This window comes from Hemicordylus capensis, chromosome 1 (assembly GCF_027244095.1).
Source record: "Hemicordylus capensis ecotype Gifberg chromosome 1, rHemCap1.1.pri, whole genome shotgun sequence".
Lineage (NCBI taxonomy): Eukaryota > Metazoa > Chordata > Lepidosauria > Squamata > Cordylidae > Hemicordylus > Hemicordylus capensis.
In genome coordinates this window covers 136177170-136197686 of record NC_069657.1, presented here as the reverse complement: position 1 = coordinate 136197686, position 20517 = coordinate 136177170, and the positions used below count along the sequence as shown (strand labels likewise).

The following is a 20517-nucleotide window of genomic DNA, read 5'->3' as shown; positions in this document are numbered from 1 at the left end:
ATAACACCAAATAAATTTTTAAAAGTCCTCCTCAGCGTAGATCAAGGTACTGAAAATATTACTAAAATAATTAAAAATAAAGGAGGCAGCAGTATTTCATATTTATGAGACTATTACACCAGCTGCCTTCTCGACTCCTAAATCTGAGAGGGGTTAAACAATTCAGGAGCTTGGGAAAATATTGTCGTTATATTTGCTGATGATATACAGGTGATACCAGTACCTGCGTGCCCACCTGCAACTAGCCATATTATAGCATCCGGATATGGAAAGATAGAGAGGCCTTGCATTTGAAGGTAGGCTATGATCGCTGCCATACACTTTGTGAACACCCTCGGGGCAGTCGCCAGGCCGAAGAGCAGCACACTGTACTGGTATATTTCTGTGCCCACTGTAAAGCGCAGGTACTTCCTGTGGTTCTCCTGTATGCCGATGTGAAAGTACGCGTTCTTCAAATCCAGCGTTGCAATCCACCTTTCTTTGTGTAGAAGTGGGAGGATTGTTTGCAGAGTTATCATGAGGAACTTCTGCACTTCAACATATAGGTTCAACCAACGTAAATCTATTATTGGGCGTATGCCCCCATCCCACTTCAGGATCTGAAAGTACCAGGAGTAAAAACCTGCTTGACTGTGAGCCCACTGCACTATCGCCTGTTTCTCCAACAATTCCTTGAACTCCTCCTTCAGGGTTGTCGTCTCAGGAGTATATTTTATTCCCGTAAACTCTGGTAGAGTCACAAATTCTATTGCATACCCCATTGTGATTATACGTAACACCCACTGGTCTAATGTTATGTGGTGCCATCCTAGGGCATGACTTGCCAGTTTGATGGTGGCCCTGGCAAGCATCAAGGTGTTGTTGTTCCTTGCGCAGATGGTAGGTATCATTGTGTTGTTGGGTGCAGGTGGGCTCTGACTGCAATCAAAGGTGCTGCTTGGCCTGTTGTGCGGCCTTGTTACGGTTCTGCTGGTTAGTTCTATTTCTAGCAGCATACGGTTTGCGGTTGTATCTTTGATACCGTTTCCTATAGTCTTTCCGTTCATTTTGTCAAAATGTGTTTTGTCTCCTTTGGAAAAGTTGGTATCTAGTATTAGTATACCTTTGAGTCATGAATGACTTCACCGTGCCCCCCCGCCCATTGCTCCATTGTTGTATCTGTTTCCTCAGAAAACAAGCTCTTACCATCAAAGTGGAGTGCTTCTATACGGTCCTGCATATCCTGTTGTAGCGTGGTTGAACACAGCCACACGTGCCTCAGCATTACTGCAGATGTTAGGGTGCGAGATTCCAATTCCGCTAGATGCTTTGCATTACTTAACTGCTGGTGTGTTGCTGTTGTTGTCCTGATAAAAGTGCTCTCAAATTACTTTTGAAACTCAGCTGGAGTCAGATTAGCACACTCTTCGAACAAACTCTCCCACAAGGAGTATGTATATTTAGATAAACAAGCAATAAAATTGGCGATCTTAATAGTAAGGCATGCTGTTGAGTAGGTCCTCCTGCCAAGAACATCCAGCTTACATCCCTCTTCATCTGATAGGGTTGTGTAGTGCCTTCCATTTCTGGATGATGATGTGCAATCTATTACCAGTGAGTTGGATACAGAATGTTTCATAAGGTACTCATTGTCTTTTTCTTTATTCTGTACAGCGTTTCCAGTTGTTTTGATGTTGGCGTGGACGTCTGAACAACTTCCCAAGCTGCTTTTGCAGCTTTGGTAATGACAGGTAGCATCGGTAAGTATACTGGCTGTAGTCCTGTTGTTCTTTTCATAAAATTGTACACCGGGTCATCCAGATCAGTCATTTTTTGTTTAAGGGCCAAGCCCAGTACCTCAGCCATCTCTGCTATCAGCCATCTCCGGGCGCCGCGGGGCAGTGATAGGATTTCATCTACTCTGTTGGCAATACCAACAGAGTTGTAGATACATTCTGGCTAGGCTCTGGGATGTGTTCCTCGGATTCTTCCACCGAGGTCTTTAGCGTTAACTTTCTGCTTCATCTGAAGCATCCAGTTGTTCCTCAGTTGGGTGGCTCGAAGCCCTACGTGTGTCCGTAGCACTGTCTGCTGAAGATGCAGGCAGACTTCTACTGTCCCTCCTTTTGCTGTCTCTTATTTGGATTATTTGGGTAGCTGTGTCTTGTGGCATCAGTGTAGTTTGTGTAGCCACTACCGGTAAGGGAGAAAAACTTGTTTGAATGGAAACCGTTCTTATTTTTGATCTTGGTTCTTGTGACCGTCTTTACAGATGTGTCTCTGCAATCTTGCTTGTTCGGCGTTACTTGTGTTGCGGTCTGAGTCTAATGGCTTCTTTGCATCTGCCATTGTCTAAATGAAGAATACTCTTCTGGGGATAGGGTTATGGAGGTATTCCTCCAACCTCTATGTGGTAGTGACCCCAACACTGGAGTGGTCTTATATGGGCTTGTATAAGACACCAAAGGTGTCCTCGGTGCCAAAAGATGTTGGTCCAATTCTTCCTCCTCCACCTCGACATCCAGTCCATGACTAAGGAAACCTCTAAATGTACAAGTTGATGGAGTGTTCTCTCCAGACTCCATCAGTTTCATGATGTCCGGCACTGATGCAAGGTTTAACCCTGCCTCTACCTCAGTTCCAACTTCGTGTATGGTGTCGAAGGTGACAGGTGTCTGTTCACTCCCCCCCGCCCCCGAAGTCGAGGAAACTGGCTTTGAATGCTGTGGTTTCAAAGTCGATGGCAACTGTACTATTGTTGCCGATGAGAGAGATGCCGCTTGGTGTTGTGATTCTGGTGTCTGCTCACTTGGCTTCGCTGTCGAAGATGTCGATATCGAGCATGGCTGCCTCGGTGTCAAAAGAGACTGTTGTGGAGTTGGTGCCGGTGAGAGCGATACTGCTCTTTGCCATGTCTCCAATCGATGCCAATGCCGATGGGCTTCTCGTTTTTTGCAACCCTGTTGGAGAGGGGATTGTCTCAGATGTCTTGCTGCGATGTTTTTTCTTGTGTGTTTTTTCTTTATGTTTCTTCGGTGGTGGTGAATCAGGCGATGGCTCGCCCTTTCTTTTTGGGCAGGCATATATGGCAGTCGGTCTCTTGAAGGGTGTTTCATCCTTTGAGGTCGAGGCTCCCGCTCTCGACACCGAGAATTTAGACTGTGTATAGACTGCAGTTCTCAGTGCAGATTTCTAGGTCGAACTCGAAGTTGCGGGACTTTGAGGCACAGATTTTCCGGGGCAGAGTGCGTCTTCCATTAATGCCACCTTAAATTGGGCCTCCCGGTTTTTCAAAGTGTGCTTAGAGAATGATGAGCAGACTGAGCAGGCCGTGGCACAAACCCATTGTTTATGACTGTCATGAGATCACTATGCTGATCACCCCATTGTTCCCCATGGGTAGCTCCTAGGTGGGGTTGGATGGTAGGGCATGATGGGTGCTACCTACCATTCAACCCACAAAAGAAATGAGCAAGCAGGCAATTTTTAATTTTTTAAAGATCTTTCCCCCAAACCGCCATCCCTCAGCCTTAGAATATAGGGCGGAGGGAGAGACTCCTGCCTGTAACCTGGGAGAAGTTCGACTCTGTATACTGTAGACAATACTGAGCTAGATGGACAAATGGTCTGAAAAGAAACACTTGATTTGTATAACAAGCCAACCGATCAGCAAGGAGATCATAAGCCAACCAGAAGCCACAGTCAGAAAACCAATCAGCAAAGGAAAATAGGCCTCCAAAATGGCACTTGAAATGTCAAAATGTTTCGAATTGAAATGGGGTTGTTTTGTTCCAAGCTAGAAACTGGCCCTTTATTTAAAGGGCATTTTGTTCACGCTCGAGACACTTGAAACAGCCCCATTTCTAGTCAATACGTTTTGCAAATCCCTAATTCCTTAGTGGTTCCCTTCTGAGGGGAGAACATGGGTCACCTTCCAGTTGCCCCATTTTTGCTTCTGGAGGTTATACTAAGGGTTTACCACACTGATGGTAACTGTGATACCTGAGTGGGTGAAACTTCTGAAGACCTTGGACAATGGTCTACAGGTGAATGGCAGTATCCTCCTTTTGAGTGTCTGATGTACCGATTACAACCTTGTTTTTAACAGCTCTCCAAAGAGGAGATCCTCAAACTTGGCTGAAGTTAGTATTTCACTGAGGTTAGTGGTCCTGTTAGCTTAGCATTAAGCCCCAAAGAAGGCCATCTGCTACTAGAGATATCACATTATACACATTACCCAGAATGACCAGCTTCACCAGATGGGCTGAAGCAACTGCATCACCAGAACCTGACTAAGGCAACTCTAGGTGCCAAAGAAAGGGTGGCAGTCAGTATTCCCACAACAGTAGTACTCCCCATGACTCTCCTAAGAGCCAACTCTATTTTCTCTCAACCTGATTCTTAGGTAGAGTCCTACCATTTGGCAGAAGACAGGAGCTCTTTGCCAAAATAAAATAAATAAATAAATAAACCTATGGCCAAAGACACAAATTGTTTGCAGATCAGGTTGAAAGAGTGAATTTTGTCCAACCTCTTGCTAGGAGGAAGAACATTTTCAGGATGGCCTGAAGACAATATTTACATGTCTCAGAACCGAGACCTCTCTCTGGGGCTTGAGAGCCTGAGGTATTAACTCACTCTATATATCTGTTGTGTCCAATTATTGGCTCATCTTAGATATGAAGTGTGCTACCCATCTTGTAGAAGTATTTAAGAGCCCTGCTGGCCAAGGCATATCTAGTCCAGAATCCTGTTTCCCACAGTGCCCAACTAGATGCGTCTAGAAAGGTCACAAGCAGGAGATGAAGGCATATCCCTCCCCAATCACTGCTTACCTGTAAACAGTATTTAGAAGCATACTGCCCCTGAACCTGGAGGTAGCATATAGCCATTAAGACTAGTAGTCACTGACAAACATGTCCTCCATGAATTTTTTGGTTGAGTAATGAATGCCTTTACAACTGGCAGGTGATCAGCATTGCCTCTAGGAACCATCTGGCATCTATCCCAGTATCAGCTAAAGCTATCTTGGCACGTTGTGGGGGAGCCTTGGAACACGGCAGGAGGAGATGACTCCAGGTTTTGTATCCACTTCTGCCTCACCCTCCCTCTGTGTCAGAAGGCAGAAGCCATGCTGGCCTAAGCCCAGGATTTGCAATTCTCCCCAACACCTGATGCGCACACACTCGTAGCCCCCTCACTTCCACTCCTCTATTTCCTTGTGTCAGGGAGTAAAAATGGGGGTGGGGGGAGTGGGATGGATCACTCTATAGAAAAGCACATAGGAGAAGGGTGCAATGATGAATGCCCACGAAGATGATGGGGAGCACCAGAAAATTGGGGTGGTGGTGCTTAAGGGCCCATAGTAGTTGTGGGTCCTGATCCTCTCCTTGGCCGCATCCCATGCCTTGCTGAAGGCTGAAAGGTGCACCCTGGACACACACACACACCCTCAAAGTGTTCCTGAATTGAGGAGCAGATAAGTTTCACTGGGGAATGAGAGAAGCACTGTGACTGGCTAAATTCCCCATTAAAAACAGACTGCCAAGAGCCTGATGTTCTGTTCTTTATTTTTTATTCTTTTCTTGTCTGACCAGTATAGAAGGGAAACGTAGCCAGGTACAGTCAGTCCCCCTGACCAGACTGTGAATGTGAGTCCATTCTCACAGCAGAAGCAGAAAAACAGAATTTGAGAGGAAAAGTGGGAGGTGAAGAACAACATTTAAGTCTTTCTTCAAAGAACTTGCCTCCTCATGGATAGCTCAGAGCACCCACAGATTCCTTGACCACCACAGGGCAAAAAATAGAGAAAATAAGCTATTCTCCCATTCTGATTTGATGGGAAAGTTCTGTCATTTTCAAACTTGTACACACTTATACCATCATTCTATTCTGTAGTCTATAAAACTCTGAAATGCAAACCTCATTAAGGAACATATTAAAAGGACTTAATAAGTACAGTATCAAAGTGTGTTAACTTCCCAATACCTTGGCTTGTAGAGTTGACACATTTAGACTTTGCAGAAACCAGTTTTTGGATCCCTGCAGTCTGAAAGCCCTTGCTCCTCCAGAATAATTTCCTATTTCACCAAGTTTGCCTGAATATTTCCTCCGCCTCAAGGCAGAATGATCCTTAAGGTCTTCACTATGTGATCAAATACCGGAGGTTTTTGAGTCCACATTATCTAATTTAACTTCTAGACCAGACCTGCTCAATTTAGGCCCCCCAGCTGTTTTTGAACGACAACTCCCATAATTCGCAGCCACAGTGGCCAATAGCCAGGGATTATGGGAGTTGTAGGCCAACACCTGAGGAAGGGCCCAAGTTAAGCAGCTCTGATATAGACATTTTAGCTACACACCCTTGCTCATCTTTGGGAACAAGCAAGGGTAGTAAATCTGCTCTTATTCTTAAAACTTCAGATTCGCACAGTGACCATGCAAACACATTGGAACTGAGTTCTTGTGTTGGCAGAAGCATTGGGGGTCGGAGGAGATTTCAAAAAAACTGAAGCCATCAAAATTTGAACAAAGCCAGGAACTCCAACACTTCTTGACAGATTATTCTGCTGGTAGCCTATAACCTTCTGCATTCAATATTTTAATGGCTAAGAAGCAACAGCAACGCCACCTACGTTCATTCAAATCCACTTCCATCTTGTCTTCTGTATTGGTGCTTGACTCGAACAAGTCTTGCTTTGTTCCATCCTCTTCTTCAGAATCTGTACTTTCTTCACTATCTGTACTGCCTGAGCTTATTTTTTAAAAATACAAGAGACAAAAAGAGGTATTATTTCTTCTACATGATATTCTCTTTCCTTCTTGCCAAATAATTCTTTTCTAAAGATCAATATAAAGCAAAGACCCACAAGGAGAACTAGGAGTAAGGTCAGACTAATTGACTTTTAATTTCTAAAAAGAAATTATAATCATTTTAACATATTTGACTATGTTTAAATGATTATAATTTCTTTTTAGAAATTAAAAGTCAATAATTAAACACAAACAGAAGACCAAAATAATACACTTGCCCCAACTTCTCTCTCAACGTTTAAGAGACAGCCTCTCTCTTATAGCAGCAACTTCCAAAGGGTAATACGAATACGAGTTAAACTAGACTCTGGCCCACATGATGCACAAGGCAACACCGGTGTTCCCGATTGGCCAGCGCTGTGGTGCACATGGAAGCCAGCCATAATGGTGTTGCACAAAAGCGAAGTTGCACAACTATTTAAGAACAGCATGCTTGTGCTTGGCCAGCAGAACGTTCTTTGTTCCAATGTAAGAAGTGCTGCACAAAGCGAAAGGACACTGTTTTAAGCAGTTTCACAACTGCCTTTGTAAAACACTCCTCTGGCTGGCTTCCACATGCACAGCAGTGGCCGACTGGGAATGCTGGTGCTGCCTTATGCATCATATGGGCCACTGTTACTCAAGCTTGCTACTCGGAGAATCCAGGGCAAATATCAAAAGAAAGCACACAGTAGAAATTGACTTGGAAAAAAAGTAGCTCAGTGCCTGGACCTGGCTGGAGACTAGATACAGCTAATTGTAGCTCAACCCAGACAAGGCAAAAGTGAAGACCACCAAGGGCTTTATACCAACCCCATCCAGTAGGGCTGAATCCCTACTTATCAGATGTGGGTCTGGAAATCATCATTCAAACCTTTAGTTCTATCAAGATCTAAGTTATAGATTATCCCCAACCGTAATTTATTAATTGCCTTGGTCGCCCTGGTGGATGACCTACACCAGGAGATAGGAGGAGTGTGACTCTTGATTCTCCTGGCCCTCTCAGCAGCTTTCAATACCATCGACCATGGTATCCTTCTGGGACGTCTCTCTGGGTTGGGACTTGGGGACATAGTTATATGGTGGCTCCATTCCTATCGGGAGGGTTGAACGGAGAAGGTGATGATGAGGGGTGCCTGCTCCACCCCTTGGCCTTTGGCGTGCCACAGGGATCTATTCTGTCCCCCATGCTGTTTAACATTTATGTGAAACCCCTGCGAGTGGTCATCCATGGGTGTGGGCTGCAATGCCACTATCTTTTAAGTCAGCAGACACCAGGGAGGCAGTGGATGCTCTGAACCAGGGCTTGGAGCCTGTTCTGGACTGGATGGGGACAAATAAGTTGAAACTCAGTCCAGATAAGACGGAAGTGCTCTGGGTTGATAGAACTGATCATCCAAGTCGTGAGGCAGGAGAGAGGGCACGCCCTCAACTCCTGTCTGTGGCTTCCAGCGGCATCTGGTGGGCCACTGTGCGAAACAGGATGCTGGACTAGATGGGCCTTGTGCCTGATCCAGCAGGGCTGTTCTTATGTTCTTATGAGGTAAATCTGGTCTTGGACGGGGTCACACTCCCTCTGAAAGACAAAGTCTGCAGCTTGGGAGTGCTTCTAGACCCGACGTCCGTGGAGGTGCAGGTGGCGGTGGTGTGCAGAAGCACCTTTTACAAACTACAGCTGGTATGCCAGCTGCGACCCTACTTGGAGAAGTTGGACGTGACCTCAGCCACTCATGTGTTGGTAACATCCAGATTGGACTACTGAAATGCACTCTACATGGGGCTGCCCTTGAAGACTGTTCGGAAGCTTCAGCTGGTCCAGAATGCTGCTGTAAGGATGATCGTGGGCGCAAGTCACTTCATGAATATCACACCCATGCTGAGGCAGCTTCATTGGTTACCAGTCCGCTTCTGGGCTAGATTCAAGATGCTGGTCTTCATCAAGCCGCTTTACACAGCTTGGGGCCGGGGTGCCTATTGGACCGCATTCACCCATATGAACCTGCCAGGGCCCTCTGTTCATCATCTCAGGCCCTGCTCATGGTCCTGCCACTAACAGAGATCCAGCTGGCGGGGATTAGAGACAGGGCTTTTTTGGTTGTGGCCCCTTGGCTTTGGAATGCTCCCTGAAGAGCTTTGCCATGCTCCCTCACTCAGTGTTTTAAAAAACCAACCAAAATTACATCTTTTTAAAGGGGCTTTTAAATGCCCCTTCCATGGTTATAGCTGGTAGGTTCTTTAGTTTTTATAATTCTCAATTAGCAGCTTATAAAATTTTTAATTTGAAATTTAATACTGAGTGTTGTTTTTAACCTGACTTTTAACTGGTTTACTTAATTTGGTAATTTTATTGCTTTTATTATATATTGTATCTCTTTTATTGTTGTGAGCCGCCCCAAGCAGTAGTGTACTGGAGGAGCAGAGTATCTTCTATATATTTAGTTTTCTTAGCTGCTGATGCGTGGGGATGCTGCAGCCGCAACCAATGAAAAGGCAGGGGTGGAGCTGCTGGATGGAAAGCCAGGAAATGGACATCAAGTCAATATTTCCTATTTTAAGCAAACACACACACACACACTACAATATATAAGGGGCAACTTAAGAGGCATAACATCACAGCCAACTTTTACCAAAACTTTTACCAACAAGTACAACTTTTAAATAATAATCTTCAGGTGTGTCTCCTTTTCACATTCCCCTACCCAAAGTAAAGCCTTGGTGCAACCATTTGTGTCAGGCTATCAAGATTAATCCTTAACTCAGATAATTTCTGTGCCTCTACATTTCAACCAGTCAATGAACACAACTTAATTATTATTGTTTTTTAAATTGCCAAAAATGAATGCACAATAACCATTGATAAAGATTTAAGATACTTTTCCAAGTGATAACTGGAAGCAAAACTGGAGTAAAATGGGATAAAGGAGGAATGGTACCAAAGATATGGAGACAAGGGAGGCCCATACAATATCATTGAGGAATGCACAGGGCATACATACACTTTACACAAATTAATTTACACATCTCAATCACGGTTCATCGCATAGCCAAGACCACAGGAGCACAGGACCAAGAATATTGCCCTGAAGAGTGTAGGTATAAACTATTTCCAGATCTAAATTACTTACTCTCAAAGCACCTTGCACAGATTTATCAGTGGTCATCCAGCTAAGAATCTAGATAGACACTTACAGATTTACTCAGAACCAGGTTAAGTTTCTTTGGTAGTTCAAATCAAAAACAGGAAGAACACATTCTCTACCTGGATCGTCTCTGAGATTCTGGCGTAAATGCAATGTGTTTCTCTTCCCAAATGTCTTCTTCATCAGAACCACCATCATCAAACTGTTGTATTCTCTCCTTGCAGCATGCCTCAAACAGAGCAATGTTGCCCTAAAGACAGAAGCAAAAACATTGAAATAATAAGGTCAGCAATCATGAATATTCAATCTCCAGCCTACCCTATTTATGTGCTTTGTCACTTTGAACACCAACTATGAAAAAAATATAGAATAAAATCTTAAGAGTTCAAAGTAACCTTGGCGGTTTTCTAATTCAAGCTACTGCACACAGTGCAGAAACAGATGCACCTCTGAAAAAGCTACTCATCACAATCCATACATTCCAACCTGGCTCCTTAATGTTCATAAACGATCTAGAAGTTGGGGTAAGCAGGCAAGTGGCCAAATTTGCTGATGACAAACTATTTAGGGTAGTGAAATCCAAAGCAGATTGTGAGGAGCTGAAAAAATATCTCTCCAATTTGGGGGAGTGGGCAACAAAATGGCAAATGCAGTTCAATGTAAGCAAGTATAAAGTGATGCACATTGGGGCAAAACACTCCAGCTTCACATATACGCTGATGGGATCTGAGCTGTCGGTGACTGACCAGGAGAGGGATCTTGGGGTCGCGGTGGACAGCTCATTGAAAGTGTCGACTGTGTGTGTGGCAGCTGTGAAAAAGGCAAATTCCATGCTAGGTATCACTAGAAAGGGGACTGAAAATAAAAATGCTAATATTATAATGCCCTTATACAAATAGGCTACAGGATCTGGGGCTGTTTACCTTGGAAAAGATACGACTAAGGGAAGACATGATCAAGGGGTATAAAATTATGCATGGACAGGGGTGGATAGAGAGAAATTTTCCTCACTCTCTTACAACACTAGAACCAAGTGTCACTCCATGAAACTGAAGGTCAGGAAATTTAGGACCAACAAGAGAGAAACAGTGGATAATTAATCTATGGAATTTTTCACACAGTGCATAATTAATGTATGGAATTCTTTGCCATGGGGTGTGGTGATGGCCACCATCTTTGGTGGCTTTAAAAGAGCCAGTGTGATGTAGTGGTTAGAGTGCTGGACTAGGACCAAGGAGAACTGAGTTCAATCCCCACTCAGCCATGAAAGCCACTGGGTGACTCTGGGCCAGTCACACACATCTCAGCTTAACCTACCTCACAGAGTTGTTGTGAGGATAAACATAACCATGTACACCACTCTGGGCTCCTTGGACGAAGAGTGGGATATAAATATAATAAAAAGTTAAAAATAAATAAATAAATAAATAGGGCTTAGACAATTTCATGGAGGACAGGTTTATCAATGGCTACTAGTCTGATGGCTATGGGCCACTGTGTGAAACAGGACGTTGGACTAGATAGGCCTTGGGCCTGATCCAGCAGGGCTGTTCTTATGGCTCCTCTATGTTCAGGGATTAAAGCTACATTCAAGCAGTTCCTGTTCAGCTTGCTCACTCACTAAGAATATCATGTTAAGCTGTCTCAAAACCTGTTTATTGCTCATTCCACAGAGTATTGCCCAAAGACCTCAGCCCAGGTTTACCATGAAAAGACCCATGGAAGCAGTTTCCCAACAGTGTTTCTTGCCATTCCTTGCTGAGCAGCCAATATAAGCTGGATGTTACCCCAGTGTTTCCCTACATCTACTCTCCTGGCAAGCTACATCTTTCACCATTCTCAGTGGACAGAGAGATGTGTTCCTTCCTCATCTTTCTAATAGCTCATTTAGTATGAGCAATGTATTTCCTAAGAAATTCACATCATTGCAACATGACAAGCATGAAGCCACTGAACTTCTTCCTTTTAAAAATTTTCATCAAAAGAGCAACGTTCTCTCTTATTCTATGATGTAAAATTCAAAATTAAGGTTTCTTTACAAGCTACATTTTCAAAAGACAATAAGAAGAGATATAAAAGTTTACTTACACTTTCATTTGTATTGAGGGTAAAATTGATGTCTGATACACGATCAAAAGAAACACTGTAAATAAAGTACAGATTTATGTACTAGAACAGAAGAGAAGTGGCATTTTAGACCAACATCTTGACTAGAGATGTGCACAAATCTGATTTTGTGCACATTCACGATTCTAGCTTGAACAGAATTTCAAGATCCTCAAATTGACTGGCCAACAAAGCCATAAATCTGAAGTGTTAACTTGACATATATGAAAGGCATTAAGAAAAAGCCTATATACACACATTGCAGGGACTACGAGTGCCCCCAAGTCCCTTTAGGACATCCATGGAGTCAAGAGGCACGCATAGCTAATACAGCTATGCATATTATACAAGTGTGTGTTAATTTCCAATATACGTGAAGCAGTCCTCCATTAAAGCTTCAAGGGCAAAATAAATTGTTTGACTGGGAATGTGGCAAATGAGAGCTCTTTAAAGATACCCAACAAGGGCAACGAGGAAACCCACAGGGCTCAATGGAGATAAATCTGAGAAAAAGTATTCACTTCATTAGTGAAAGAGGATGGACATTCCTGAATTTTATTTTATTTTATTTTTAAAAAATCAGTGTCTGACATACCATGCAAGTGAATGCAGGTTGCTGGAGTACTACCCGCGGCCCTGCACACATGGGAGCACCATCAATGGGATTGTGCAGCAGAACAGCACTGTCATAAGCCCTCCGTGAATTTAGTTATGCAACATAACTATATACATATTATACAGGTATTATACAAGTGGTTTGTATAAAGAGATGTCAAGTTGCTAACAATCCCCTACAAATTGAGCAAAGAGCACCTTTTTAAAGTGATGATTCTCTTTATTTAGCAAAGGGAGAGCAACTGGTCCTATCCAATCCCAGCACAGCATCCCTCCAGTGGCTACTGCTGGTGTCTATCTTATGTTTCTTTTCAGACTGAGAGCCCTTTGGGGACAGGGAACCATTTTTTATTTATTATTTCTCTAAGTAAGCTGCTTTGGAAACTTTTGTTGAAAAGCGGTATGTGTGTTTGTGTGTGTGTATGTTAATTTTTTAGATTGAGAGCCCTTTGGGGACAGGGAGCCATTTTTAAATTTTGTTTATTTATCTTTTTGTAAACTGCTTTGGGAAGTTGCTGAAGAGCAGTATATAAATATTAGTTGTCATAGCAGCAGCTTGTTCTTAAGACCAGAATGATGTAATGTTCTAGTAGATGGAAGCAATAATTAAAACAAGTGTGCTTATTAAGGATTTCAGTCACTGACTAATGAATTTCTCAAAAGGCTGACAAGGTCTACACATTCCAATGATCATTGCCTTCTACAGATAAACCTCAAAAATAAGTTGCATATTACTTTTAATGGATTCGTAGTTTAACAAACCAAAGCTTATTACAGGTGGATACCAATAATCATTTTCAGTATCAGTAGTGTTAAGGATGTTCCAACCTATTTCATGCCTATCAATGCACCATCTTCAAGCTCAAGTCAAGGGCAACTAGAAATTATTTGAACATCAGGATGTGTGGCAGTTTCCTTTTAAAGCCAGTCCAGTTCTTTTATTCAGCCATTCTAGAACTATTAAAGGCCATTACAGAGTAATTCGTAATTCCTGAAATCATTGTACTCTATATACCATAACGTTAAGATTTTTTTAAAACTAGGGTGAATTTTAGAGCAGAAAGGTGAAGGAAATTGGACTAACACAGATCTCTGTGCAGCTCTGATTTTCTCTCTCAGTGGTCGTGACACACAGCCCTGTTATCCATTTTCATCCCATTTTGACTATGGAGACTCAGTTCAGCAGATTTAGAACAGATATTCTTTGGCTTAAGCCACCTTTTGTCTTTAAGCTTTCTTCTGTATCTAAAATCTATTCCCTATTGGTTCTGCTGAATCTTCTCAGCAGCTTTAAGGTACCATTCACCATGGTATCCTTCTGGACAGTTTGGGACTGGGAGGTGCCAGTGGCTCTGGTCCTACCTGGATGGCAGGTTCAAGAAGGTGGTGATGAAGGAGGTCTGTTTAACACCATGGCTGTTAACCTGTGAGACCCTGGCAGTGATTTGGGACAGGTTCTTTTCTGTGGTGGCATCTAGACTTTGGAATGCACTCCCCTGGAGATTCATTTCCTTCACTGACCACTTTCTGTTGTCAAGTAAATAGGGTTTTATTTAGGATGACCTGCCTCTGATTGGATGCTGTTGTGTTTTTTTAATATAATAAAAATAATATTCTGTCTAATCCATAAACAGACTACAGATTGCTATGAACAGGTAAGAGTTTTTATTAATGAATTATTAGAGTAATTTAATCTTAGTTTGTTCTAGAAATTTAACAAAGCTAACTATTTTCTTTCACAAACAATTCATGTAGCATATAAACCACCACCATCACACTCTATTTTGTTTTCACATACTCGTAGCACTAATCAACTGATCACAAGAAATGATCCAATTAGCATATGAGGCTATAGCTCAATGATAGAGCATCTGCTTTGCATACAAAGGTCCAGAGCATCTTCAGGTAGGGCTGGGAAAAACTCCTGCCTGAAACTCTGGAGACATGCTGCCAGTCACTGTAGAGCTAGATGGATCAATGGTATGACTCCATATAATACATAATAAATCAACATGTTTTATTACTTTAATTGGGTAGTCTATACATCATTTAAATTCCTAACTGCCCCCAAACCTTTAAGTAAGACAGTGAACCAACTGCATCAGTTACAGCAATGTTTACTTTTGGATTCTAAATTGTTCAGAACTATTTTATTACTTTCAATTACCCAAGATTTTGTCAGAACTGCTCTCATCTAGGACACAAAGGGAAGGCTACAAAACCTTTCATTATAGTACTATACAGGTATGTGTTAATGTCAACATTTCCATGAAAAGCTAACTTGAATTAGAAGCCTTATGTGCAACACATCTTGGCCCTGATACTCTGGATCATGAGACTTGAAAGATGTTCTATTCAATTATTCTAGTGATGGTCACAAGAGAGAGTTTGCTTGCATAAATGTTAGGAATGGAAGTGGTGGACACAGGATATTTTAAGAGACAAATTTCTTCTTGAGTGCACACAATGCACAGAGTGGAAGTCAAACAAAGCTGACTATTCACAGATTAATAACCAAGAAACCTCAGGTTGCTAACCTGTAATTAAAGTTCTTCCAGTGGTCACTTGTCCCTTCACACTGATGGGCTCTGCACAGGCATGGAGACCCATTCAGGAACATTCCAAGCTCTTACTGCTCTCTGAGTTTAGGCAGGAAAAGGCCCAACCCTGGTATATATAGCAAGGTGCCCTTCTTGCCCTCCAGTTCCGGATTCCGCAGCCACACCCTGCAGTATGGAGGCTGTGTGTGTGTGTGTGTGTGTGTGTGTGTAGGTGACCACTAGAAGAACTTCAATTACAGGTAAGCAACGTGAGGTTCTTCGTGGTCTCTGTACTTCACACTAATGGATGCAGCACAAGTTCACGTACCTGAAGGTGGGTGCAGGAGAGACCATCATATCAAGATTGATTGCAGAGCTGCTCTCCCAAAAGCAGCATCATTACAAGCTCACAGGTCCAGGGCATAATGTCATATGAAAAACACCAGTGAGGCCAACGTGACTGGAATCAACGGGGATGCCCCTATCAAAGGCCATGGATGTGGCCTGTGCTCTTGTTAAGTGGGCCCACAGCAGTGCAAGGGATGGGCAGTCCGATAGTTGATAGCCAAGTTGGATGGTCACTACTACCCATCGAGAGACTGAACACAGGCGCTCTTTGTCGTGGGAGGCCATATATAAGGAAAAGACCATTAGTCTGTCAAAATCGGGTTAGGGTTACACATATTCTTATTCATACATAGAAGGCTAGGGCCCTGTGCACATCCAGAGTGTGAAGTTTGCTTTCCGCAGGTGTCGATGGGTTCGGAAAGAAGATCAGTAAGTAGATGTCCTGAGATCTGTGAATCTCCGACACAATCTTTCTTAATGCTTTAAGGTCACCTGCTCTGCAGGCAGAGGTGATGGCAACCAAAAAGGCTGTTTTAATAGTCAGCAGCATAAGATCACAGGTGGCCATAGGCTCAAAGGGCTTGTCCATGAGCTGGGACAGGAATAGCACTAGGTCCCAGGGCATAGGGATCTTGGGGGAGTCTGGGAGAAGTGAAGAGTTCATAGGACCATCTTCTCCTTGTGAAAGGCCAGGTACGAGTAGTCATGGGGCTGTGAAGAGTGAGGGTCCATGCGGGTCGCTATCGCTGTCAAGTATATGTGGACAGAAGACACTGACAGCCCAGATCACTTGAGTAATAACAAGTGTGACAGGATGATGAGTACAGGAACTCTTACTGGAGATTCACCCTGTGTTCTTGAGGAGATGGTGCAACCTTTCTATTTCACCTCATTGGATTTGACCTCCAGGATGTCAGACAATCATTCAGTAGGATTCTTTACACTTTGAGGCACATCCTGAATACATCTGTGTGAAGCAGAGTTCCTTCGAGTATAGTCTGCTAGATGTAGCAGGTGAGGAATCCAGTGGTGGTGTGGCCACCACAGGCCTACCAGATACAGTTGGCTTTGTCCCTCTTGATCTTTTGTAAGACCCAAGGAAGGAGTGGTTTGGAGAAAACAAATAAAGGGAAGAAGATAGCAATCACAAAGGTGTCCCCTTTGGAGTTCAGTCCCACGCCCACCTTTTAACAAAACCTGGGGCAATGAGCATTCTTTGCCATGGCAAACATGTCTATGGTTAGAGTGCCCAATTCTAGGAAGACTCTTTGAAGGAGTTCATGGTCTAGACACCACGTGTGGGAAAGTGTGAGAGCTCTGCTTACATGGCCTGCCCTGGTATTGTTCATTCCCTGCACATGTGTGGCAAAGAGGTCGAAGCAGAGGCACTCGCTCTAAACCCCAGACCCTGGGGACCTCTGGCAGCCACCCCACCAAACCTCTAGTTGGCTGTCGGGGGGGGGGCAGAGCAGTCCTCCTCTGCTCTCCCCTATCGCCCCTCCAGCGGTGGTGGCAGCCAGAACAATGCTGGGCCTGTCCGCTTGGCCTAGCATCTTCTACCAACAGCGAGGCATGCCTGCACAGTTGAGAGATTGTCACAAGCCCATGATGTCCCGAGCTTGCAATGATCTCTCAACTGTGCAGGCACGCCTCACAGTTGATAGAGGATGCTGGTCCAAGTAGACGGGTCTAGTGTTGCTCCAGCCGCCGCCGCAGGAGGGAGAGAGGAGAAGGATTGCTCCACTCACCCCTGGCAGCCACAACTTGGCCGTAGGCTTGGCGAGGCCCCCCAAAAGTAGGTTTGGTGGGGGCTCACGGCTGGGAGGTCTGGGTGCCCAAATAAGCTAGCTGTGCACCTGGGTAGAAGTTGTGTCATGTCAACCAATTCCATAGTGTCATGGACAGGTATAGCAGGGCATGAGATCTGCTTCCTCACTGGTGATTTATGGACGCTTTCGCTATAGTGTTGACTGTGAGGATTTGGATCCTTGGGCCTCGTAATATCAGTAAGGAAGTTCAGAGAGCCTTAAATATGGCTAAGAACTCTAAGTAGTTTACGTAGCATGTTGCTTCTCTTGGTGCCCATATGCCATCGATTTGGTAGGGGCCAGCCGGGTTATGAGGCATCTGTGGTGATGAGAGTCCATGGAGAGGGTGTTGTGAATGGTGTGTAACTGCTAAGGTTTGCCGGATGGGAACACCAGGTGACGTTTCTGTGGACCTTTTGAGGTACATTTAGCCTGAGAGACTGCGTTCCTGGATTAAAAGGTGTCTAGGAACCAACGTTGCAGTGGCCTCATGAGTTGTGCCAGGGAAAGGACAGCTGTGGTGGATGCCAAGAGGCCTAAAGCATGCTGAATTGTGTATGCTTTATGAAGCCTGTGAAAAGTTAAAATGTGGGTCAGCAATGCAATGCACAGATACCGTCTGTAGGGAGAAACACATCCCCCTTTTGTAACATCGAATATGGTGCCTGGGTATTTTATGATCTGTGACGGTACTAGGTTGGATTTTCAGGTTCAGAGTCAACTACATATGTTCCTGTAGCTCTTGCCTGGTATCTACAGCCAGGTACAAGTCTAGGTGAGGAAATACATGCACTACCACTTCCTGCAGGTGAGCAACAACGGCTGCCATTCATTTTGTGTAAACACACGGGGCTGTTGAAAGACCAAATGGCATGGCTCTGAATTGGAAAGTCTGTGTGCCTATTCGGAAGAGTAAGTTTTTGTGGTGTTGGGGCCAGATAGAAATGTGGAAGTATGCGACTTCCAGATCTATAGATGTGAACCATATGCCTTTGTGGAGCAAAGGAAAGATGGAAGAGATGGTGAGCATACAGAACCTCCTGTAGGTGATGAAGGTGTTGAAATCCTAGAGATCCATAATGAGACATAGGCCACCGTCCCTCTTGGGGAAGGTGAAATATAGAGAGGAGAATCCTTTTTGGCAGTTTTCTCAGACTAGCTTTACAGCTCCCTTTTGCAGTAGCAAATTGACTTCTCCTCAATGAATGGGAGTGGAGCATGTGGTTTGTATCCCGGAGTCTGGAAGATTTGTGTGGATCCATTGCATAGCCAATCCAAACTATGGTCAAAACCCATTGGTCTGATATGTCCTCCCAGGCGTCCAGGTAGGGACACAATCTGAACTGGTGGCCATCAGGTACTCTTAAGTAGGTGGAAGCTGGCCTAGGTTTGGATTGGGTCTTGGGAGGCTGATATCTGCGCTTCCTGTATTGAGGGTATCTTGAGTAGCAAAAGGACCAGTCCATGAAGGTGTTTGACAGCCTAGAAGTTGTGGCCCATGGAGTTCGTCGGCCTTTATAAGGTCTTGTATCTGAGGGAGATGTGAAACTCAATAGACTTCACTGTCTTGCAAAGTTTCTGTACTCTATCCATAGTCTCACCCTTTTCTCCAAACAGTGCTTGCCTATCAAAGGGCAGGGTTAGGGTTAGGTATACGTGCCTCCAAAGTGAGGCCTGAAGAGCATAACCATGTGTGGAGTCAGAGAGTGATAGAGGTAGCCATATTCCTTGCTACAGTCTGTTGCATGTCTTGAGGTATGGAGTAGCTGCTTGTTGTGACAGAGATCCTCTTTCTGTACTGATAGAACAGCTTCCTTGCCTTCTTGTGGAAGTTGGTCTATGTAAGACGTTGCTTTTTCCCCAAAGCAGATGATTGTACCTTGCCATATGGGCCTGGTAGCTGGCCACTTTTAATTGCAGAAAGACGGTAGAGTAAATTCTCCTTCCTAATGAATCCATTTTTTTGCCTACTTCATCCACCATGGCAGAGATGTATTTATTTTTCATTCTAGCCTGTGCCACTTCCATCACTATAGAACTGGGTGTAGGATGCTTTTGAACAAACACACAACCCTCTGTCTGCACCCTGTAGAAGTTTTCTGTCTTTTTGGATGTTGGTGGTAGGGCTGATAGTTTGTCCCAGCAGGTCTTTGTAATATCAAGAAGAGCAGAGTTCATTGGAAAAGAGATGATCGATTGTGTGTCAGAATCAAGTTGATCAGTGGATATGGATTGCTCTTTAGGGCTCTTTGGCATTGAGCCCTAGAGCTGTAGCCATTCTATGGATCTGTTCTGAAAATACCTTTAAATCTTGAGGTGGGGGGGGATGGGGGCTTTCGATTCTCAACAAGTTTGGATAGTGTAGATCCCAATACGATGTCTGGAGATGCTGGGTCCTAATCGGAGTCAGTCCCTTGTATGAAAGAATGGGATGATTTAGGTTGGAAACAGTGTTCTCTCTAATTTTTTTCAGCTATGTGTGGAATGAGTTTTGTTCTGGGCAGCAGTATCAAGGCAGTGTGTGCACACATATGCATTCAGAGTGGGCCTTCCTGATGCAAGCTGAGCGGGATCTAAAATTAACTGAGCGGACATCAGACAATGTGTGAGTGTGTGCATATGTGCATGCCTTATCGGGAACAGTGGTTGGAAATCCTTTCCTACATCAGGTGAGCCGGAGGCAACGAAGCAGGTGGTACTATTTGAGAAATAGCAGCTTTCTATTTCGTGGCAATGTCTTCTACAGTGGGCGGAATTGCAGGTGGACTTGTATTCACAGTGCTGATGGTGTTAGATAAAGGCTCCGTGATCCTGTCCCTTAAACACAAAGATTTGCTTTGAGGCCAGGAAGGAGAACACATGTTGCAATGGGCACTCTGGCAGTCGGTACACAGGGTCTACGGTATTGAGTGTAGTGTGTGCTGCAGTAGTAGTGTTCAGGATAGTATTGTCTCAAATCATAGGGGCTACTGGCAATAACAATCTCTGTCATCTATACCAAAGTGATCATTGAAGAAATATCCATATTTGTCACAGAAGTAAGAAGGGAAGCAGTAGGCCTGCCTGAGATGTTATCGATCATAAGAGTGTGTGGAATACTCTCTCTCCAGGGAACTGTCCAGATAGTACTCCTGGGTTCTCCCACATCCAATGCCTCGGGATAGTCTCCCTGGCTGATGGAGTGTTGGA

At 44.0% G+C, this 20517-nt stretch overlaps 1 protein-coding gene across 13 annotated transcripts in view; it reads right to left on the bottom strand.

Annotated features, from left to right (window-relative positions):
• The window catches only part of PPP6R3 (protein phosphatase 6 regulatory subunit 3), a 177534-nt gene that overhangs the window by 23414 nt on the left and 133603 nt on the right, over positions 1-20517 (bottom strand). For all 13 annotated transcript variants that reach the window (XM_053261811.1, XM_053261821.1, XM_053261801.1 and 10 more), the window contains 3 exons: positions 12000-12054; positions 10031-10161; positions 6615-6733 (listed from right to left, as the gene is read on the bottom strand). In XM_053261811.1, the coding sequence (XP_053117786.1) occupies positions 6615-6733; positions 10031-10161; positions 12000-12054 (305 nt within the window). The remainder of the gene's footprint in view (positions 1-6614; positions 6734-10030; positions 10162-11999; positions 12055-20517) is intronic.